Genomic DNA, 19,505 nt, shown 5'->3' with positions numbered 1-19,505 from the left:
TATATATATATATATATATATATATATATATATATATATATATATATATATATATATATATATATATATATATATATATATATATATATATATATATATATATATATATATATATATATATATATATATATATATATATATATATATATATATATATATATATATATATATATATATATATATATATATATATATATATATATATATATATATATATATATATATATATATATATATATATATATATATATATATATATATATATATATATATATATATATATATATATATATATATATATATATATATATATATATATATATATATATATATATATATATATATATATATATATATATATATATATATATATATATATATATATATATATATATATATATATATATATATATATATATATATATATATATATATATATATATATATATATATATATATATATATATATATATATATATATATATATATATATATATATATATATATATATATATATATATATATATATATATATATATATATATATATATATATATATATATATATATATATATATATATATATATATATATATATATATATATATATATATATATATATATATATATATATATATATATATATATATATATATATATATATATATATATATATATATATATATATATATATATATATATAATATATATATATATATATATATATATATATATATATATATATATATATATATATATATATATATATATATATATATATATATATATATATATATATATATATATATATATATATATATATATATATATATATATATATATATATATATATATATATATATATATATATATATATATATATATATATATATATATATATATATATATATATATATATATATATATATATATATATATATATATATATATATATATATATATATATATATATATATATATATATATATATATATATATATATATATATATATATATATATATATATATATATATATATATATATATATATATATATATATATATATATATATATATATATATATATATATATATATATATATATATATATATATATATATATATATATATATTGGTTTCCAGTGAGAGTGGGGCTGAGACAGGGATGTGTGATGTCACCGTGGTTGTTTAACTTGTATGTTGATGGAGTGGTGAGAGAGGTGAATGCTCGAGTGCTTGGACGAGGATTAAAACTGGTAGACGAGAAGGATCATGAATGGGAGGTAAATCAGTTGTTGTTTGCGGATGATACTGTACTGGTTGCAGACACAAAAGAGAAGCTTGGCCGATTAGTGACAGAATTTGGAAGTGTGTGTGAGAGAAGGAAGTTGAGAGTTAATGTGGGTAAGAGTAAGGTTATGAGATGTACGAGAAGGGAAGGTGGTGCAAGGTTGAAGGTCATGTTGAATGGAGAGTTACTTGAGGAGGTGGATTAGTTTAAGTACTTGGGGTCTGTTGTTGCAGCAAATGGTGCAGTGGAAGCAGATGTACGTCAGAGAGTGAATGAAGGTTGCAAAGTGTTGGGGGCAGTTAAGGGAGTAGTAAAAAATAGAGGGTTGGGCACGAATGTAAAGAGAGTTCTATATGAGAAAGTGATTGTACCAACTGTGATGTATGGATCGGAGTTGTGGGGAATGAAAGTGACGGAGAGACAGAAATTGAATGTGTTTGAGATGAAGTGTCTAGGGAGTATGGCTGGTCTATCTCGAGTAGATAGGGTTAGGAACGAAGTGGTTAGAGTGAGAACGGGTGTAAGAAATGAGTTAGCAGCTAGAGTGGATATGAATGTGTTGAGGCGGTTTGGCCATGTTGAGAGAATGGAAAATGGCTGTCTGCTAAAGAAGGTGATAAATGCAAGAGTTGATGGGAGACGTACAAGAAGAAGGCCAAGGTTTGGGTGGATGGATGGAGTGAAGAAAGCACTGGGTGATAGGAGGATAGATGTGAGAGAGGCAAGAGAGCGTGCTAGAAATAGGAATGAATGGCGAGCGATTGTGACGCAGTTCCAGTAGGGCCTGCTACTGCCTCCGATGCCTTAGATGACCGCGGAGGTAGCAACAGTAGGGGATTCAGCATTATGAAGCTTCATCTGTGGTGGATAATGTGGGAGGGTGGGCTGTGGCACCCTAGCAGTACCAGCTGAACTTGGTTGAGTCCCTTGTTAGGCTGGAGGAATGTAGAGAGTAGAGGTCCCCTTTTTGTTTTTGTTTCATTTGTTGATGTCGGCTACCCCCCAAAATTGGGGGAAATGCCTTGGTATATGTATGTATGTATGTATGTATATATACTGTATATATATATATATATATATATCTAATCATAACAATTTCCACAGAAATTTTCTCATCTATAATAAAACCAGCATAACAGAAATAAAAATATCTAACCAGACCTGTAGTTCCATCTTCATATTGACATAAAAAAAAAAAACACCATTCCGTAGTAGCAACTCAAATAAGTTTACCATAATAAAACCACAAGCATCCAATATTCACGTCTACGATGAGAAATTATTTTTCTATATTTGCGCGATAAATGCGAAGAGATATGATGAACGATTCCCTTATTAAGCAATACCACACAGGACCTGCTATAAATCGCATGCTACAAAATTCGTAACTAGTGACCTATAACATTCGTCCGATGGCGAACTACAAGACAAAGCTGTCCCCAAACTTCGTATCAATGACTTACCTCTTCTTTCATTTATGAAGATTCTCGTTCATTTTGCATCATTTTAAAAATATAAATAGGCAGCACTCTACTACAAGGTAAAACAACAAAGTTTTTGAATTACTGTAGTTGTCAATAGCTCAGTTAAATTTGTAACTAATCATTCTATTTTCTTAAAATCATTAAATTGCAGAATGAACTTTGGATATCCACAGAAGTAGGCATAATCAGTTGCAACTATCTTTCTTACATACTAATGTAATTGCATTCAAAATCCCTTTCAGTCACAGAAGAAAAAAATTAATATAAGTGTACTCACCACTAGCTTCTTTGAGCTTTCTCGCGTACGCTTTAAGAGTTCTCTTGTACTTCTTAAGCTGCTCAGTCAAGGAGTCCACTTGGCCTTGAAGGTTCTTTGAAAAATAGAAATTAAACACATGAATACATTTGTGTTTTAATTTTGTGAATTTTTTCAAAATTTTATTTCTTTCAGATTTTGCAAAGTACTCCAGCAACCTAAAGAAATTAATTATGAATATGAGGTCCTACATGGTAGAATTACCTAAACCTTTTATAAGTAATTAAATTTAATTAAGCTATCAGTAAGCAGTTTTGAATTTAATTTTTCTGTTTTTGCAAGTCTTTCGTAACTTTCAATACAGTAGTTTTTCCCACCTATCAAAAAAATATTAAATAAAATTCCTGTATGTGTAACAGCTGAACAGTTTCCGGTAACAGTTACAAAGTTTCCTATGAAAGGTATAATGTATAAACATCAATGGAACAGGGTATTGTTATGTGAGAAAATCTTACCAAACCCCTTAAAATTGACAATTACTGGAATACTTCTAAAATATTCTATTTCTGGGCTCGACCTGTGTCGCTCCATGAAATGCTCCTTATAGCACCATTTCTAAGGTATAAATACTGCTAAATACACCAGAGAAAAAAGTTGCATGGAATGCCAGTAATAAACCCAGCTCGCTCGCTCTAATAGAGTGTCGGTATAGTAATTGGGGCGTGTAGAACCACTACCAGAGGTCCCTTACCAATTAGTCCTCTCCTTCTTATGTATGCTCTTCACAATGAAAACCTATATACAGTACAGTACATATGCTTCAGCTGATAATTTTGGAGAAAGCAAGTAAACTAAAACATTAAAAAAAATAGTTGTGGTGTTCCATCAATGATTACTTAGCTAGAAATTGCTTTATTTACTCAGGTCACTCATATTTTGTAATAAAACGAAACACCTTTGTCAAATGCACAGGACAAAAAGTTTAAATTGTTAAAACTTCTAATACCTCAAGATGTTTAAAAAAGATTCCAAGGAGCACATAGAGGCTTCTGTTCCTCATAATTCAAAGAAGCTAATGTTTATAATAGTTGTCATTAGTTTGTTTTTGCTGTCTCACAGGATATTTTTACAGGAGAGGGGGTTCCCAGCCCCCTCGTCCCGTCCCTTTTAGTCGCCTCTTACGACACGCAGGGATAACGTTGGCGCTATTCTAATTTTTATTTTTTTTTGTTGAGAGAATGGAAAATAGCTGTCTGCTAAAGAAGGTGATGAATGCAAGAGTTGATGGGAGAAGTACAAGAGGAAGGCCAAGGTTTGGGTGGATGGATGGTGTGAAGAAAGCTCTGGGTGATAGGAGGATAGATGTGAGAGAGGCAAGAGAGCGTGCTAGAAATAGGAATGAATGGCGAGCGATTGTGACGCAGTTCCGGTAGGCCCTGCTGCTTCCTCCGGTGCCTTAGATGACCGCGGAGGTAGCAGCAGTAGGGGACTCAGCAGTATGAAGCTTCATCTGTGGTGGAAATGTGGGAGGTTGGGCTGTGGCACCCTAGCAGTACCAGCTGAACTCGGCTGAGTCCCTGGTTAGGCTGGAGGAACGTAGAGAGTAGAGGTCCCCTTTTTGTTTTGTTTCTTGTTGTTGTCGGCTACCCCCCAAAATTGGGGGAAGTGCCTTTGGTATATGTATGTATGTATGTAGTTTGTTTTTTTATACTTCCTCCTCAAAAGGAGAAGTCAATCTTACTAACAACAATCTACTGATCTCTCTTACTAACAAAAGTTATCATAAGATTTATAAAATTAACCTCTGCCTGGGAACCTCATGAAGGGCATTCAACTTAGCTGTACCCAGAAACTTTAGTATTGCGGTGTTAAATAAACAAAACTTCTAATTTTACGTGAACATCTTTGAAATACAAGTTGGAAATATTCAGCGTGAACAATAAAATATCTAACTTATCACGTTTTCCGCACACATTTTGATGGTCAAAACAGTGATTTGCCTTTTATGAACAGAATCAGCAGGGAATGAAGACAAGAGAGATAACCGAGAGGTCTTAAAACATTGTCCCCCTCTGCACATAAACCTCATTTTTGCCCGGAAAAAAATATTTACCGATAACAAAGAGTAGCCCTTCAAGAGCTAAGATACTAAACTTGGTGGTCTGGTCAAGCAATTTTCTTTGTCTAGAAGAATATTTTCGGACATTATTGGAAAGCTTCTTGAGTTGAAAATTATGATAAGACAATTCACTGTGAAAATATTGAAGGATAGTCTGGCCCGATACAAATAATGCGAGACCATTCAAGTACATGTATTTGAAAAAAGTATAACTCAATATTGACAGGCAAAGAGTTAAGGAACAGCATAGATAGATTACAGTCTAAAAGAACCTGAGCAATGCTAATGAAAGAAATTACAGTATGTACAAGAACCTCTTGACTCTTACAAGGCTTAGAATTCTGTAACCAGAATGAACTGACAGAAAGAAGGAAAAATCATACAACAGTAATAATCAAGATCCCTTCATAAAACACAATAACAGGTTCTGTCAACGAATTTGCGTGCCGAATGAAAAGAAATATTTGACAAATATAATACAATCTTTGACACTGTTGGACCACCCTGTCTAGATCTACCTATATATAAACACTAGTGAAGAGGCAGAATGATTACCTAATATAATGAAAGACTGTAAAGAGCAACTTGCTGAAGAAAACAAGCTAAAGCCTCAAGTAAGGAAGGATGTCTACACTGTAGCAATACCTGCTGAAGGATAAGAGCCCTAGCGAAACAACAGCTTCTGAATTATGAGGGTAGTTAGAAGAAGTAATAATTCCTGATACCTCATTAATGGTTTTCATTATTATGAAATTTTACACTTTTCACTATGTTGCAGATAAAGTCTGGTATATTCTAATAATGTTTCACAGACTTACATGCTGTTTATATGCACACATTTTTATCTTAAAAGCCCTCCATTAGAAAACTGTTTCCCATTCAAGAACAGATCAATTTTCTACCTCTTATGCCACTTTTTTAAAAATACTTCTATAATATAGATGTATAACTAATTAAGATTAAAAAAAAAAAAAATTAACCACCGATTAGCAGCAAGATACCTGTACCTTATAAATATTTCATCGGGATATACATAATGTTGAAGAGAACAAAAGTGGAAATTACCAATAAACATACTGTGTATAGACATAAATATGAGTCAGACTACAGAACAGAGTAAATAATAAACTCAATCTCCTATTTATCAATTATCTGAAGGAACAAGGAACGTTGCTGCTTACATTACAATCACACAAGTCCTCTTTTATTCATATGCATATTCTCTATAATTGTTACAGATTTACTGGTAAATGATATTTACAAGAAATACATGAGGATTTCAATACTAAAAAAGTGCCTTTTGGCAGGGCATGTGCAAGACAGTGGAAAGTTACATGGACCAGATTTGTACCTAAAGTTTAAAGTCATTTCAATTCTAGCATATGTAAATTAACAAGAGTGGACCACCACCTCATGATTTCTGGGTAAGGACCCCTCAAAACACCCTAGATAATAGTTGAATGGCCAACAGCAGAAATTTTAGACTTAACATTACTTCGTTCTTGAAGTAATCTCAAATATGCCATCTTTGCCAATAAGGCTAATGTGATGAAATTAAGATATATATATAATGTCTGGTACTGTAAAGTACATTAAAGAATAACAAGAGATTCCCTTCAGATGTTGAAAGACGTTTTAGGAGTGCGAATCTATTTCCAGCCTCCATTCAGCAGAAAACTATTACGTCATAGACCAACTTGGACATGGTAAAGGTTAGCAAGGACACATTCAATGATGTTTTGCTACTAGATAGCAAAGTTTAAAAAAAAAAAGGTCATTGCATGATAACAGAGAATCCAAAATCATGAACTAAAGCCTGGAAATGGATGAGGATTCTAACATAATAAGGGACAGAGAAATTGGAAATAAAACCTTCTACCTTTGCAATAGTAAAAACACATTTCAATTGCTACCAAGAAAAATAAGGCTACGTCAAGCCCAAACATCTTATTCAAGGTTCCAATCTCCAAGGTACTGTAAGGGTACTATTTCATCAAGATAGAAATTAAGAGGTTTCTTATCTAAAAAAGGGATGAACCTTCGGTTAGTCCCAAACGACCCACACCTATTCTCTAATGACAGCAATAGTTCAAATGTCACACAAGGATATGAAAAGTGGGCCTTGTCAAGCCAGAAGCCATTTCAAATCTTTATATGGTCGAGGAATGTCTTAATTCTAAGACCTTTCACAACGACCAAATAAGTATTATCCGATAATTCCAAACAGTTATGCACAAAAACTCCACGAAAATTTACAAACACGACACTTCACTATAAAACGCCTTCAAGATAGGGGATACTGCTGGTGGTATGAGGTCTGCCAAAAAGACTTTAACTACCTAATGAAAAGTACTTACCAGATGAGAAAAAAAATCTGTGCTTTTGAAGAAGGCAGACAAGATAGACTTCTTTATAATCATAATTTATAAGTAAAAGCAGTAAAAGGCCTGAGCCCCAAAAAAATCACTGCTGTCTATCATACAATATAACAGTTAATAACTCGGCATCTATTTTGTACATTCTAGTCAATAAATATTTTCAGGATTTTAAAACCTTTTTATATATCTGTATGTATAGATTTTCATTTTTCTCATGTTTCTAGGCATCTATATTTTTGTTATGTATTTTACAACATATTCCATACAAAAAATAAAGTGTAAATGAAGAATATAAATGAGAAATAAGAATACAAAATAGTAAAAGATATTGTAAAAAGTTGAAACACAGGATGTCCTGTCTCCTGGAAGTCTTCAAAATAGCCCTAACTTTTCAAAAAATATGTACTCGAAGAGGTCTGCTCTTATTAAAACTAAGCATCTGTTTCCCCTTAGCTATAACTAAGTTCATCTCCACTAATGATAAAGAAAAATTAACACATGCAGGAAAAATAAGCTCAGATACCAACCTAACGATGTTATCTCCTACTGATAGTCATCAACTTGTTTGTGTAAACTTAAAACAATCCATGAAAATATCAGTAAATCATTCTATCTTACCGAAAGAAAAACAAATGACCCTATGATATAAATATATACATGTCAAACTTTTACAGTAAAATAAACAAATTGGTAAATTATGCATAGATATGTATGAGTCACAGGTTCATCTCATACACAGTGACACTTGAAATAAATTATGAGCAGATATAGTAGTAGATTTCATACTGTGAAGCACAAAATCCATTCCAAGAACAGAACAAGCTTTTGAAGTCTGTTACTAACATGCAACTCATAAGATGGCTGCGATAGATATTTTTACAATGAAAAATCTTTCACAAAAAAGCCATATCATTATTTAGGAAGGAAAGGCTTTCATCAGACATATTTCAAATCGAATCAAAACGCTCGCAAAATGAACACGGACGGCAAAAGTAAAATGCTAGGCCAAAGAGAGGTGAATTAAGTCTAGTTACTGACTTTTCCCTGCAAGACTTCAACATAAATCTGGGAAAATACAAAACGAAGCAAAAGTTCTATAACAATTCACCTGTGATTGCTTGAAGGGACTAAAGTTCATAGAAAGCTGTGGAGGAACACAAGAAGTTAAACTACGTAAAAGGAAACACACAAACCTAAAGACGATAACAGTTACTACAAAAATACAATTGATAATGTGTCAATGGAAAATTAAAACAAAAACACAAACCTAAAGACAATAACATTTACTACAAAAATACAATTGATAATGTGTCAATGGAAAATTAAAACAAAAACATAATTATAATTATCTCTACAGCAGACTTTTCCAGGAAAAGGTTGACAGGATGAAAATTTGAGAACACAAAAAATAAACTTTATATAGTACAGTATTGTACTGTATATAGTACAATTAATAGTCTCCAGATATGTACCTATTGTTAATGAAACCATCAATCTAACAGATATTGTAACTGATGGCAAATCATAAGTAAGAAATCTTTCTAACTGTATGAAACAACTGAATTGGAGACACTACATGCTTCGTCAGTAAAAAGAAATCCCAACTACAGTACCTACCAAGTTTTCAGAAGTGAGACGCATAATCTCGGACTGAAGGAGAGCCTCAGGGTGTGACCCACCACCTTTAGACAGGTTTTGAGAGAGCAGTTTCTGCTGTCTTTCATTATCTCGACGAAGCCGATCCAGCTCGGATTTGTATTCGCTCTCGGTCTCCTTGTGCCGCATCTTTTCGGTCTTCAGTTCCTCTTCCAGTTGTCTGAAAAACAGGAGTGAGAAATTATGATCGTTACTATCAACAAAAGATATAACCTTTAGGCAAAATGAATCTATTCTATATTTGTAAGAGCTACAGTAAATATATCTATGCCTAACATTTACTGTGCAATACACCTATATAAACTCAGCCACGCTAGTATATTGATTTACAATGATCATTATTCACTATTAATCATAACAACTCCTTAATGAGCAGTATGCTACAAAAAATTATCCATTTAACAAAAATTTATCTATAAAAAATAAAAACATGTAATGGTACATATTTCCTACTAAAGAAAAAAATTAAGTACAAAATGTGGTTTACTTTTAGTATACATACTAAACTAATTAATCAGCCAATCTAATTCCCGGATTATTTCTATATAAAGGTGTATGTACATAAAATATCCCTAAATACCTGGTGAAAACAGTGAAATAACATTTAAATTCCTGAAAAAAATTCTGCAAACTCTCCAGCATAGACTTCTTTTAGCGTTCATTTAACTATTTCCCAGCAAATCTAGCATTATATGCTGATTTCATCTGATATACTGTCAATGAAATAAAAATATTTATGTAACCCACGTGAACAATTATGATAGTTTTATAACAAACATACAAACATTCTTTAAAAACATCTATAAAAAATTAAGTACAGTACTGAAAATTAATATCAATTATCCGAGGGTGATGAAAATTAAACCTATAATTTTATGCCTGTTCAAACCAAAATCAATAGCTCTACTAGAGATACGATTTAGGAAATTAAACTACTAATGGGCCCTAACAAAATTTCTTAAACAGCTGCCTCTCAATTTCATCTAAAGATATTCTCACAGAGTAACAAACTAGTCTTTCAAACTACAGTATAGTCTCTCCAATATCAAACGAATAAATTCCTAATTTAACTTTACATATTTCCAGCTTATGTTGCCTAAAGCATACTGTGAAATAACTGTGAATTACAACCTACGAAAAAAAATCTTTTAGTTTGTGATCATATCTAACTACATTATCATAAAAACAAGCTTTATTAAGTTCTAATTATGGATTAAATATCTATACATTACAAATTTTTAAACTAACAAAATGAGATTGTGATGATTTTATATCTACATTCATGAAAAAATCTATATTGCATCACTGTAAAAAACCTTTTGCACACTGATGTAAAACTAGTTGTATTATTCCATGTAACTGAAGCAAGCATCATAAATCCTAAATACTGGTAATAAATATGTGTTATAATCTATGAGACAGCATAAACTCAAAACCATGGACATAATTAAAAAACTATATAGCAATTTGTCGTAGACATTCATAGTTAGTATCTTCCGCAAGCAAAAACAAAGTCTTGAAATCAGGCCATTGGTGATGTTGCCACTGCAGAGCCACAAGAGCGATATCTATCTGCCAAAATCATCATTATTCGCATATGCAGGATTATGGTATAAGCTAAAACAAACCAGCCTATTAGGAGGAAAACATCACATCAAGAAGAGCATCATCACTTCTGACTGTTTCGTCAGCAAACTTGTTAGTATTTATAAGTAGAAAATAAATAAGCAAGAGTTCGGACAGCTTTATACCTCAGTAATTTATAATTCCTTTGGTAATGCAGTTTAAAACTACCTTTCATCACTATAGCGATACAACAATGCACAGACTGAAGCCAAACAAAATCAATAAGCCATTCTTTACAAAGATTAAGCACAATACATTAATTTTATTAAGCTGAATCTTACTAATACGAAATATCATCCTAATCAGTTAAGACTAAATCATATCTGAAAGAACTACACAGTAATAGTAAGCTTCTACTATCCAAGCGCATCATCAGAACTGCAAAATGTAAATAGTATACAAAGTATAGTCTATATAATAAAGTATAATGTATCAATGTATCTGCTATCAAATTCAACTGATATAGTAAGTAAACAGAAGTGTTAAGCCTATGGAATGGGGAAGGGCAATAAAGGATATCTCAAGTCCTTCTGTATCAATGATATCTGGTTACTTGCATAATAACAGAATCAATGAAAGTAAAATGAAAGTAAAATACTGCATGCACTTCACGGAATTGGAAAATAAAAAGAACGAAACTATCCCTTCGCTTATCTATTCAGTTGCTACCCGAAGAAACGCTTCCTTTGCTTTTGTTATTCAAGTGCAAATTCTCTTAAAAGTTACCATGCAATCACATTAATATACAATTTCTGTACACTGCTACAAACACGCCAAGAAAACAGCTCTTCGAGATCATCTTACCGACTGACGAATGTTGAGGGTATATCCAGTAGCAGTGTTTATGGGGGGGAGGGCACAGGGCGTTTTCATTAATTATCTAAATCATGTATAATGTATTTTAAGAGCAAAAGCAGCATATCATTATCTGGATAATTATCAGGTATGTTCCCCCTTGATAAAATTTAAAGCTAATGGCATATATACTTTTACAGTGCAATAACTAGTCCCTTGCTTAAAACAGACTGCTGTTGATAATAGACAAAGAAATTGTTTAAAAGTCCACTTTACCCAATTTAAGAAATCTTATGTGAACACACCTATAAGGTACTTGAAGACTTCTATCATATATTCCATTGAAAAGTCAGTTTCAAGTTTATAAATAAAATTTCCCATACTTCATTCTAGCAGACTTCTAGGCAATTTCTCAATCTATTGTGTGTAAAGCAATTTGAAAATTATTCAAGTAAATTAAAAATAATATGCTCAAAATAGCAATACAAATGTAAATAAAAATGCTAAAAATGAACTACAGTATATGATAATTTATACAGTAGGCACTTCATTCATAATTTTTTTTTTTTATAAATCAACATATTACTATCAACAAAAAGAAAGCTTACTACTCAATGTATGAAGCTATATATATTCAACAAGAAAGAAATAAATCACACCCATATAATGTGACCCTAATGTATGAACTATATTGTATTGTAAAAATGGTCAATTATGTACTAAATTTCTTGACTTTCTAAGACTAGGTTATCAGATAACTATCATCTTTGAAGATATAAACTACATCTAATTGTATGGTACAGTATGTTAAATTACCTGAAAAAGAAAACTGAAAAAACTGTACAGTATATAAAACTTTACAGTCATGTACTGTACTGTACATAAATTATTAATATGTAGTTGGAAGTTGGGCGAAGTCAGATGGTAGGAGGATAGTTTGCCAGCAATGGGTGATAGTTTTTAGCTTCCCTATGAAATTAATTACCCCAGGTATGCCAGTGATCTATCTACCTGATGATCCTTTGCATGTGGTCGGGCACCAACATCCCACCTTCCGGGGAGAAGCTAAGAACTGTCTGGCGTTGCTAAAATAATCACCGAATTTTCAATTCAGTGAATAAAGAGAATTCCAGACTTCAAATCAATACAAATTAATCTACGTCTAGATGGAAAAGGCACAGGGTATCTATCTACACCTCATTCTACAATTGCTTAGTAGAATAAGGGGATTGCTTGTGTGCTGATATGAGGATATAGAAATACTTGTATCATAGAACACATGAATAAATCAATTATATACAGTGCAGTATATGCTAGCATTCATGGTCTTTAAATGTCCATAACTGTTGTGCATGTCATATATGCTAACTGAAAGCAAAGATAATTTTTAATTATATTTCTAACTTCAAGAGGTATCCAAATGAAGCTCTGAGATCAAGTATCAGATAAAAAAACTTCTAACTTGGTTCATAAGAAAAACCTAATTTTGAGTTTGAAAATAAATTTCCACCTCAATCCAAATCAATCATCTAAAGTACATGTCTAATTCTTAGATTCATAATTTGGTAAGAAAACCAAATTGAAGAATATGACTCTATGTTTATACATATATACTTGCAAGATGCTTGAGAACTTGGGGACTGATATAAGTCAGAGACCAAAGGTCTGATAACTAAAATATTTTTATCAAGATACTAATTGATTATTAGTATTAGTTAAACAAGGCCCTTGTACTTTATAAGAAAAGGTGTAAATGAAAAGCAAAGTGAAGCTCAACTTCTAGTGTTCATGACTTTCGCTAACATTGCATGAATCTCACTGACCAAAGTGAAGTGCATGCCAAAGTCTGCATGTACAGTAAAGCAACATATCAATACATACTCCATTATCTATAATTATCCATGATAAGCATACTCCTTATGTAGTCGTGTGGCAAGTATTATCTAGATACAGCGTACACAACATACATTGCTGGTAACTTTCAGTTGATATATTGGCACTAAAGGCCTAAGAATTCCACCATTAAATGAGCTAATGTAACTCGGTGAAAATTATGCTGATAGCTTGTGATCATTCATTTTACTCAGAATTTCCAGTATTCTCAAAGGCTTACTGGTTAGTTTTAAAACGATTCAAACATGATCCCCTTTTAGTGACGTTTCTGTCAATGATTGTGTTACTGGAGCCTTCAACATTGCAACTTCCTGGGGTATATCCTTTTTTCCATGGAATGAAGGAGCAGCGGTAACAAGTTAGTTCACTTCTATATCAGAAACTGATGCTTTATTTTTAAAAATAGTATTTCTAGGTTTATTCTCTGAAGAAAAGATTATACTATAATCCTGTTGGCCCTGAAAAACCAGAACCTGAAATTCAACCTCTACAGAGACTAATGCTATCGCTAGAGATATTGGGTCCTTTCATTTGCCAGATAGTACTACATTGGATACCTCTTTAGTTACGGTTCTTTTTCTTTTGCCTACACATACAGTGAATAGTCTGGTCTCTTCTTCATCCATTCTCCTCTTTCCTCATACACCTGACAAAACTAATATAAATGCAAAATTATTTTTCCCTCAAGGGGTTAACTACTATATCGTAATTATTCAGTGGCTACTTTCCACTTAGTAAGGGTAGAAGAGACTTCAGCTATGGTAAGCAGCGCCTCTAAAATGACACTCCCCAATCAAACCATTGTCCTCTAGTCTTTGAAAGTGCAATAGGTTCTGTACCATGTTCTTCCACTATCTTGGGTTACAGTACTCTTGCTTTAAGGTACACTCAGGCAAACTATTCTGCTTCCTTATTTCCTTTCCTTACTGGGCTAGTATCCCTGTTGGAGCCCTTGGGCTTATAGCATTTTGCTTTTCAAACCAGGATTGTAGCTTAGCTAGTAATAATAACGATATATTGGTGCTGGAATATAATTATTGTTGGTCCACCATCCTAAGAATCCAATGTAACATTCAAATCATCACTGGTACTTATCTTTCTATCAACAAACATATCCCAACAATCAATATGTCTGTCTTCTATATTGGATTCATTTGTTTGGTATTTGATTTCTATAACTTGAATTCTACTTGACCGGCCTAAATAATCAATTATGTTCTTGCTAGTGATTTTAAAGGTAGCATTAAGAAACACTATCAGTCATAACAGTATTACTTTAGTATTGTACTTGTGTGTTGCTTAAATTTTTTTGTAGGTAGGTACACATCATTAGTCTGATGAAAGGGGAGATCCTTACACCATTGAATATATTGCACTAAAAATGTTTCTTGTTAAGATATAAAACACACACCCCTTCCATATTCAATTGATGTGAATATCTTTCCTTGTACAATACCGTAGACCTAAATTGTAGTCAAAATATAGTTTACATTTGACAATGGAAATATTCTGTCTCCAGACATAAATTTTCATTTTATATCTATGCCTTTTTATATGAATATAATCAGGGAGTCATCCATGTGGGAGAATACCACATACAAACTGACATTCATGGCACATTGTAGATGGTAATGAAAGTTCTTTGAAGAGTCCCCTTGGCCTTAACTACACTGCTTTTTGATTTTTACTTTCTATCTCTTCATACTTAGTACACCAGCTTGTGTATTTTAATATCTTATATAAGAGAACAGTAAATCCTTCAATGAAGTCATACAAGTCTATGTATATGAGGCAGGAATCTCAGCATACTAGTCTAGGCTATATGTAAGCAAGCAGACTTACTGTGCAAAATGTAATCATAAATCGATCATAGCACCAACTAGAGATGTTGACGTTCCAGTAGAACAAACATTGATATTGAGCATCAACTGTAGATTATCCCACCTAACTATTAATGTAAAATAAGAGTATCTTGTACAAACAGTTAATATAGACAACCGAATTAAAACACTAAAAACGGTCACTCATTCCTACGAGATATAAAAACAAACGAAAAACAAACTAAAACCTTACCTGTTGACTTGTTTCTGCGTTTGATACGCGACTGCCAGCTCACCGTCTTCATTAACGATATCGACATCTTTGCCATAGGAGTTCTCAGTGAGAGATCTGATGTCACTGGAACGGTTAGCAAGGACGGTCCTGAGCTGAATGCATTCTTCACGCCGACGTTCAAGCTCATCTTGTAATGCTTCAAATTGTTCTGAAATAATAAAATAAAAATAAAAATATGCCCTCACCAACTTTTCATATTCTAAGGAACTACAGTAGATAACGAGATAAGAATAAATTTAACAATTGCTAAAACATCTTTAATAGTCAAAATTACTTAAGATTTCAACATCAACTATACAAATATGAACTTCATAAATTACTGTATAGCCATAATGAAATGCCCTCTAAATAGAAGAGTATAGTGGATGTTCATAATCAAAGTTAGAAGATAATCAGCATCAGAGTCTCAAGCAGTGTTCAAACAATGTTCCCTCACACTTAGTTACTTGGGAATTCACCTCATGTTTCAAAGCTACCTAAATAACACGCCAAAATTTCTGCTTGCACCCAGCAACCTTAATTCAGTAATGAGGTGGATTCAAAATGAAATAAATAAAAGCTCTAGCCACTATCAATATTTACTTTCCTAAAAATTTGGCACTTGCTTATGCAATTATGCACTGATATTGTAAAAGCTTTCTTTACTGAACATACCTAGAGAGATAATATATTTTTTAGCTTAATAAAGCTGTAACAGAAATTAACAGTAACTTGTATATGAAGATATTACAAAGAAAATGTATCAGATACAGATACCATTGCCATGCAATAGATAGGAGACAGTAGCATCCTGAATCCATCACACACAAAACATACGCATGACGTAACCAATTTCCAATTCATGCTGCCATCTGCGTAAACTTTAATAATGGATTCGTGAAAACAACATTTGCCACAGAAAGCCCTTTCCATGGAGAAAAGTTTGAAGTACCTCTCAGCAAAGTTTGCAGTTGTATGACCAGTTTCATGCTAGATATCGTACAACAGAAGCCATTTTTCTCTTGGTATTCGTCAGGATCCATACCCATCTGAAAGAGAGGGGGAGAGTTCCCCTCCTCAAGCCTCACGCCTCCGCTGGCTCCCACAGACTCGTCCCCCTCCATCCGCAAGGGGCTGACCGTCTCCCAGGGATCCCAATGAAGCGGATGAGTGCCATTGTGGATTTGAGTGGCACAAGAGGAGTTGGTGCCTTCTGAAGAAGATGGCGGAGCAGGAGAAGGCAAAAACCTCTGAGGGGGGACAGCACCATGGGCAGCGGCTGTCTGATGGCTGGCCTTCACCACCGTGATAATGTCGGGCAGGACCCGCCTGATGAATGCAGGCTGGAGGGCAGAGGGTGGGCGCGGTAATGGGCTGTGTGGAAGAGTCATGACTCCCATACCATTGTGCCCACCCACACAACGAGGTCTCCCACAGCTCAAATTCTAACGTGGGGATGCGTACATCACGCGATGCTCGGTATTACATTTCTCATCGAGTGTCTGCCCAACGAGACCCATCAGAATAAGTTCTGCATTTCAATAAATGCATTACATTTCTTTCACAGCAGTTTTAAAAGCATGACTAGCTACTTTTCACAAATCACAATACAGTTTGTTATTTATGAAGATTAAATTGGAGACAGAAGCTCTCCAAAACACAATGGACTTTGTAGGAAGGTTATAAACATCTCATGAAACTTATATGCAGTCCATTTTTTTCTCATTTCATTATCTGTTTGCGATCATATAAAATAAAATGAGTTATATATAAAATTAGATGTTTTAAATGCAATTCAACAAAGACTAAATTGTACAATTTCCTTGGTTCCCTGTTTAAATGATTAAGAGTTATCAAAACAAGCAAAATGAATAAGACCCAGATGAAATAAGACAGAAAATCTCTAAAATCTCCAATAAAATGAACCCACTATAAACAATATGCAATATTTACCTAACAGTCAGAGGATAGCCACTAAATCTCCCCTAACCTACTTACTCATTGTAAATCATATGGAAATTCTGTTAAAATGTCCAATTTCCTATTATTTATTCGAGGAGGAATGAAAAGACTGAAACTAAGTTTTCTAAAATAAAGTTTTTATCCACAAACAAGGAAACATTGTTCATTACATAAAAAAACCTGTTATAGTCTAATTGAGAAATTAATAAATATGCACACATATATATATATATATATATATATATATTCATTTATATATATGTATATAAATTTATATATATATTATATATATATATATTTATTTATATATATTATATATATATATATATATATATATATATATATATATATATATATATATATATATATATATATATATATATATATATATATATATATATATATATATATATATATATATATATATATATATATATATATATATATATATATAAAGTGTATAAAATCCAAAGACAAGGAAGCATTGTTCATTATATAACATAAATAAAAGCACACGTTATAGTATAATTGAGAAATGAATCATATATATATATATATATATGTGTGTGTGTGTGTGTGTGTGTGTGTGTAAAATCCAGATTCATCTCAAGGACATGGATATTTCTACCAACACACTAATACTAACAATAACAACGCCAACCGTATACTGGTGAAAGGTATGTAATTTCATCCACAGTACCTAGTTGATACTAAATAAGTACTTACAGACAATTGTTACTAACAATGCAATTTACATCTTAAGTTGACAAGGATGACATTTTTATTGCCTGTAGTATTGTGTCGTCTAATAGTTTTAAGTTTCTCATATTTTCACCATAATTAGTGTTGCTTCTCTAATTAAGAACTTAAATTTCACGTGGCATGATTACTATATATCTACAGTAAACAGACATTGAAATAACATAATATAAATAGCAAAATACAAAAATTGAACATATTATCTATTAAATTTCTAAGATATCTAAAATACCATCTCACAAGAAAAAAAAAAAAAAAAAAAAAAAAAAAAAAAAAAAAAAAAAAAAAAAAAAAAAAAAAAAAAAACCTATGATACCCTATTCAACCCGGTATCCTGTCAAATCACCTAACGACCCAGTCACCTATTCCAAGTCACCTAGTATCTAAAGCCCAGTCACCTATAACATATATTTAATATCCAAATAGGCCATATAACTTAATATCCTAATGTCTGGATTCTCTTATCGACTTCGGGACCAGAGTCCGCCTTGGGGTTCTGATCCCGAGGTCGATAAGAGAATACAGACATTAAGGTATTGAAATATATGACCTATTTGAATATGAAAAAAAACGTATAAATGTGTAAAATTTATCATATGTAGATATATGTAACTACATCGCCGGGGCTCGTAAATTAGATTCATTTACATTTGATTTCTGTATAGTGTTTGTTTACGTAAATGTAATACCTGTAATCTATAACCCAATTCAAGTTTGTTGACTTAGCACACTATCAGTATTTTCCACCGAAGAGTAGTTGACTTCACCTTCAATTCAAGTTACCATATCCAAGTACAATACGTATCAAAATATATACATAAAAAAGCAACATAGAATTTTTTTTTCACAAAACAGCTCACCCAGTCTAATACGGAAGTAAGCGAAGAGGCACCACAGACAAACGTTACTTTCGATGCATTGGCCCTCTCCAGGGAGACCCATTTCAACCCCAGTCTTAACCTGCCAGTTCCATACTGTGTACAGCTAATTGAAATAGTCTGGTGACATTGAAAATATGTAGTGCGCGAGTTATGGCGACTTTTTAAACTTGTTCTGTCTTATTTCTCTTCCTCTTGTTTTGTTAAAGTTTTTAGTTTATATAGGAGATATTTATTCTAATGTTACTCTTTTTAAAATATTCTACTTTCCTTGTTTCCTTTCCTCACTGGGCTATTTTCCCTGTTGGAGCCTCT

At 32.2% G+C, this 19,505-nt stretch overlaps 1 protein-coding gene across 8 annotated transcripts in view; it reads right to left on the bottom strand.

Moving 5' to 3' along the window:
- Positions 1 to 19,505, bottom strand: part of didum (dilute class unconventional myosin) — a 309,989-nt gene that overhangs the window by 140,933 nt on the left and 149,551 nt on the right. For all 8 annotated transcript variants that reach the window (XM_068391077.1, XM_068391078.1, XM_068391073.1 and 5 more), the window contains 3 exons: positions 15,571 to 15,760; positions 9,145 to 9,343; positions 3,052 to 3,145 (listed from right to left, as the gene is read on the bottom strand). In XM_068391077.1, coding sequence (XP_068247178.1) covers positions 3,052 to 3,145; positions 9,145 to 9,343; positions 15,571 to 15,760 — 483 coding nt within the window. The remainder of the gene's footprint in view (positions 1 to 3,051; positions 3,146 to 9,144; positions 9,344 to 15,570; positions 15,761 to 19,505) is intronic.

This window comes from Palaemon carinicauda, chromosome 17, assembly GCF_036898095.1.
Source record: "Palaemon carinicauda isolate YSFRI2023 chromosome 17, ASM3689809v2, whole genome shotgun sequence".
NCBI classification, from domain to species: domain Eukaryota; kingdom Metazoa; phylum Arthropoda; class Malacostraca; order Decapoda; family Palaemonidae; genus Palaemon; species Palaemon carinicauda.
The sequence above is the reverse complement of the archived record's forward strand: the minus strand, read 5'-3'. Positions and strand labels throughout refer to the sequence as shown.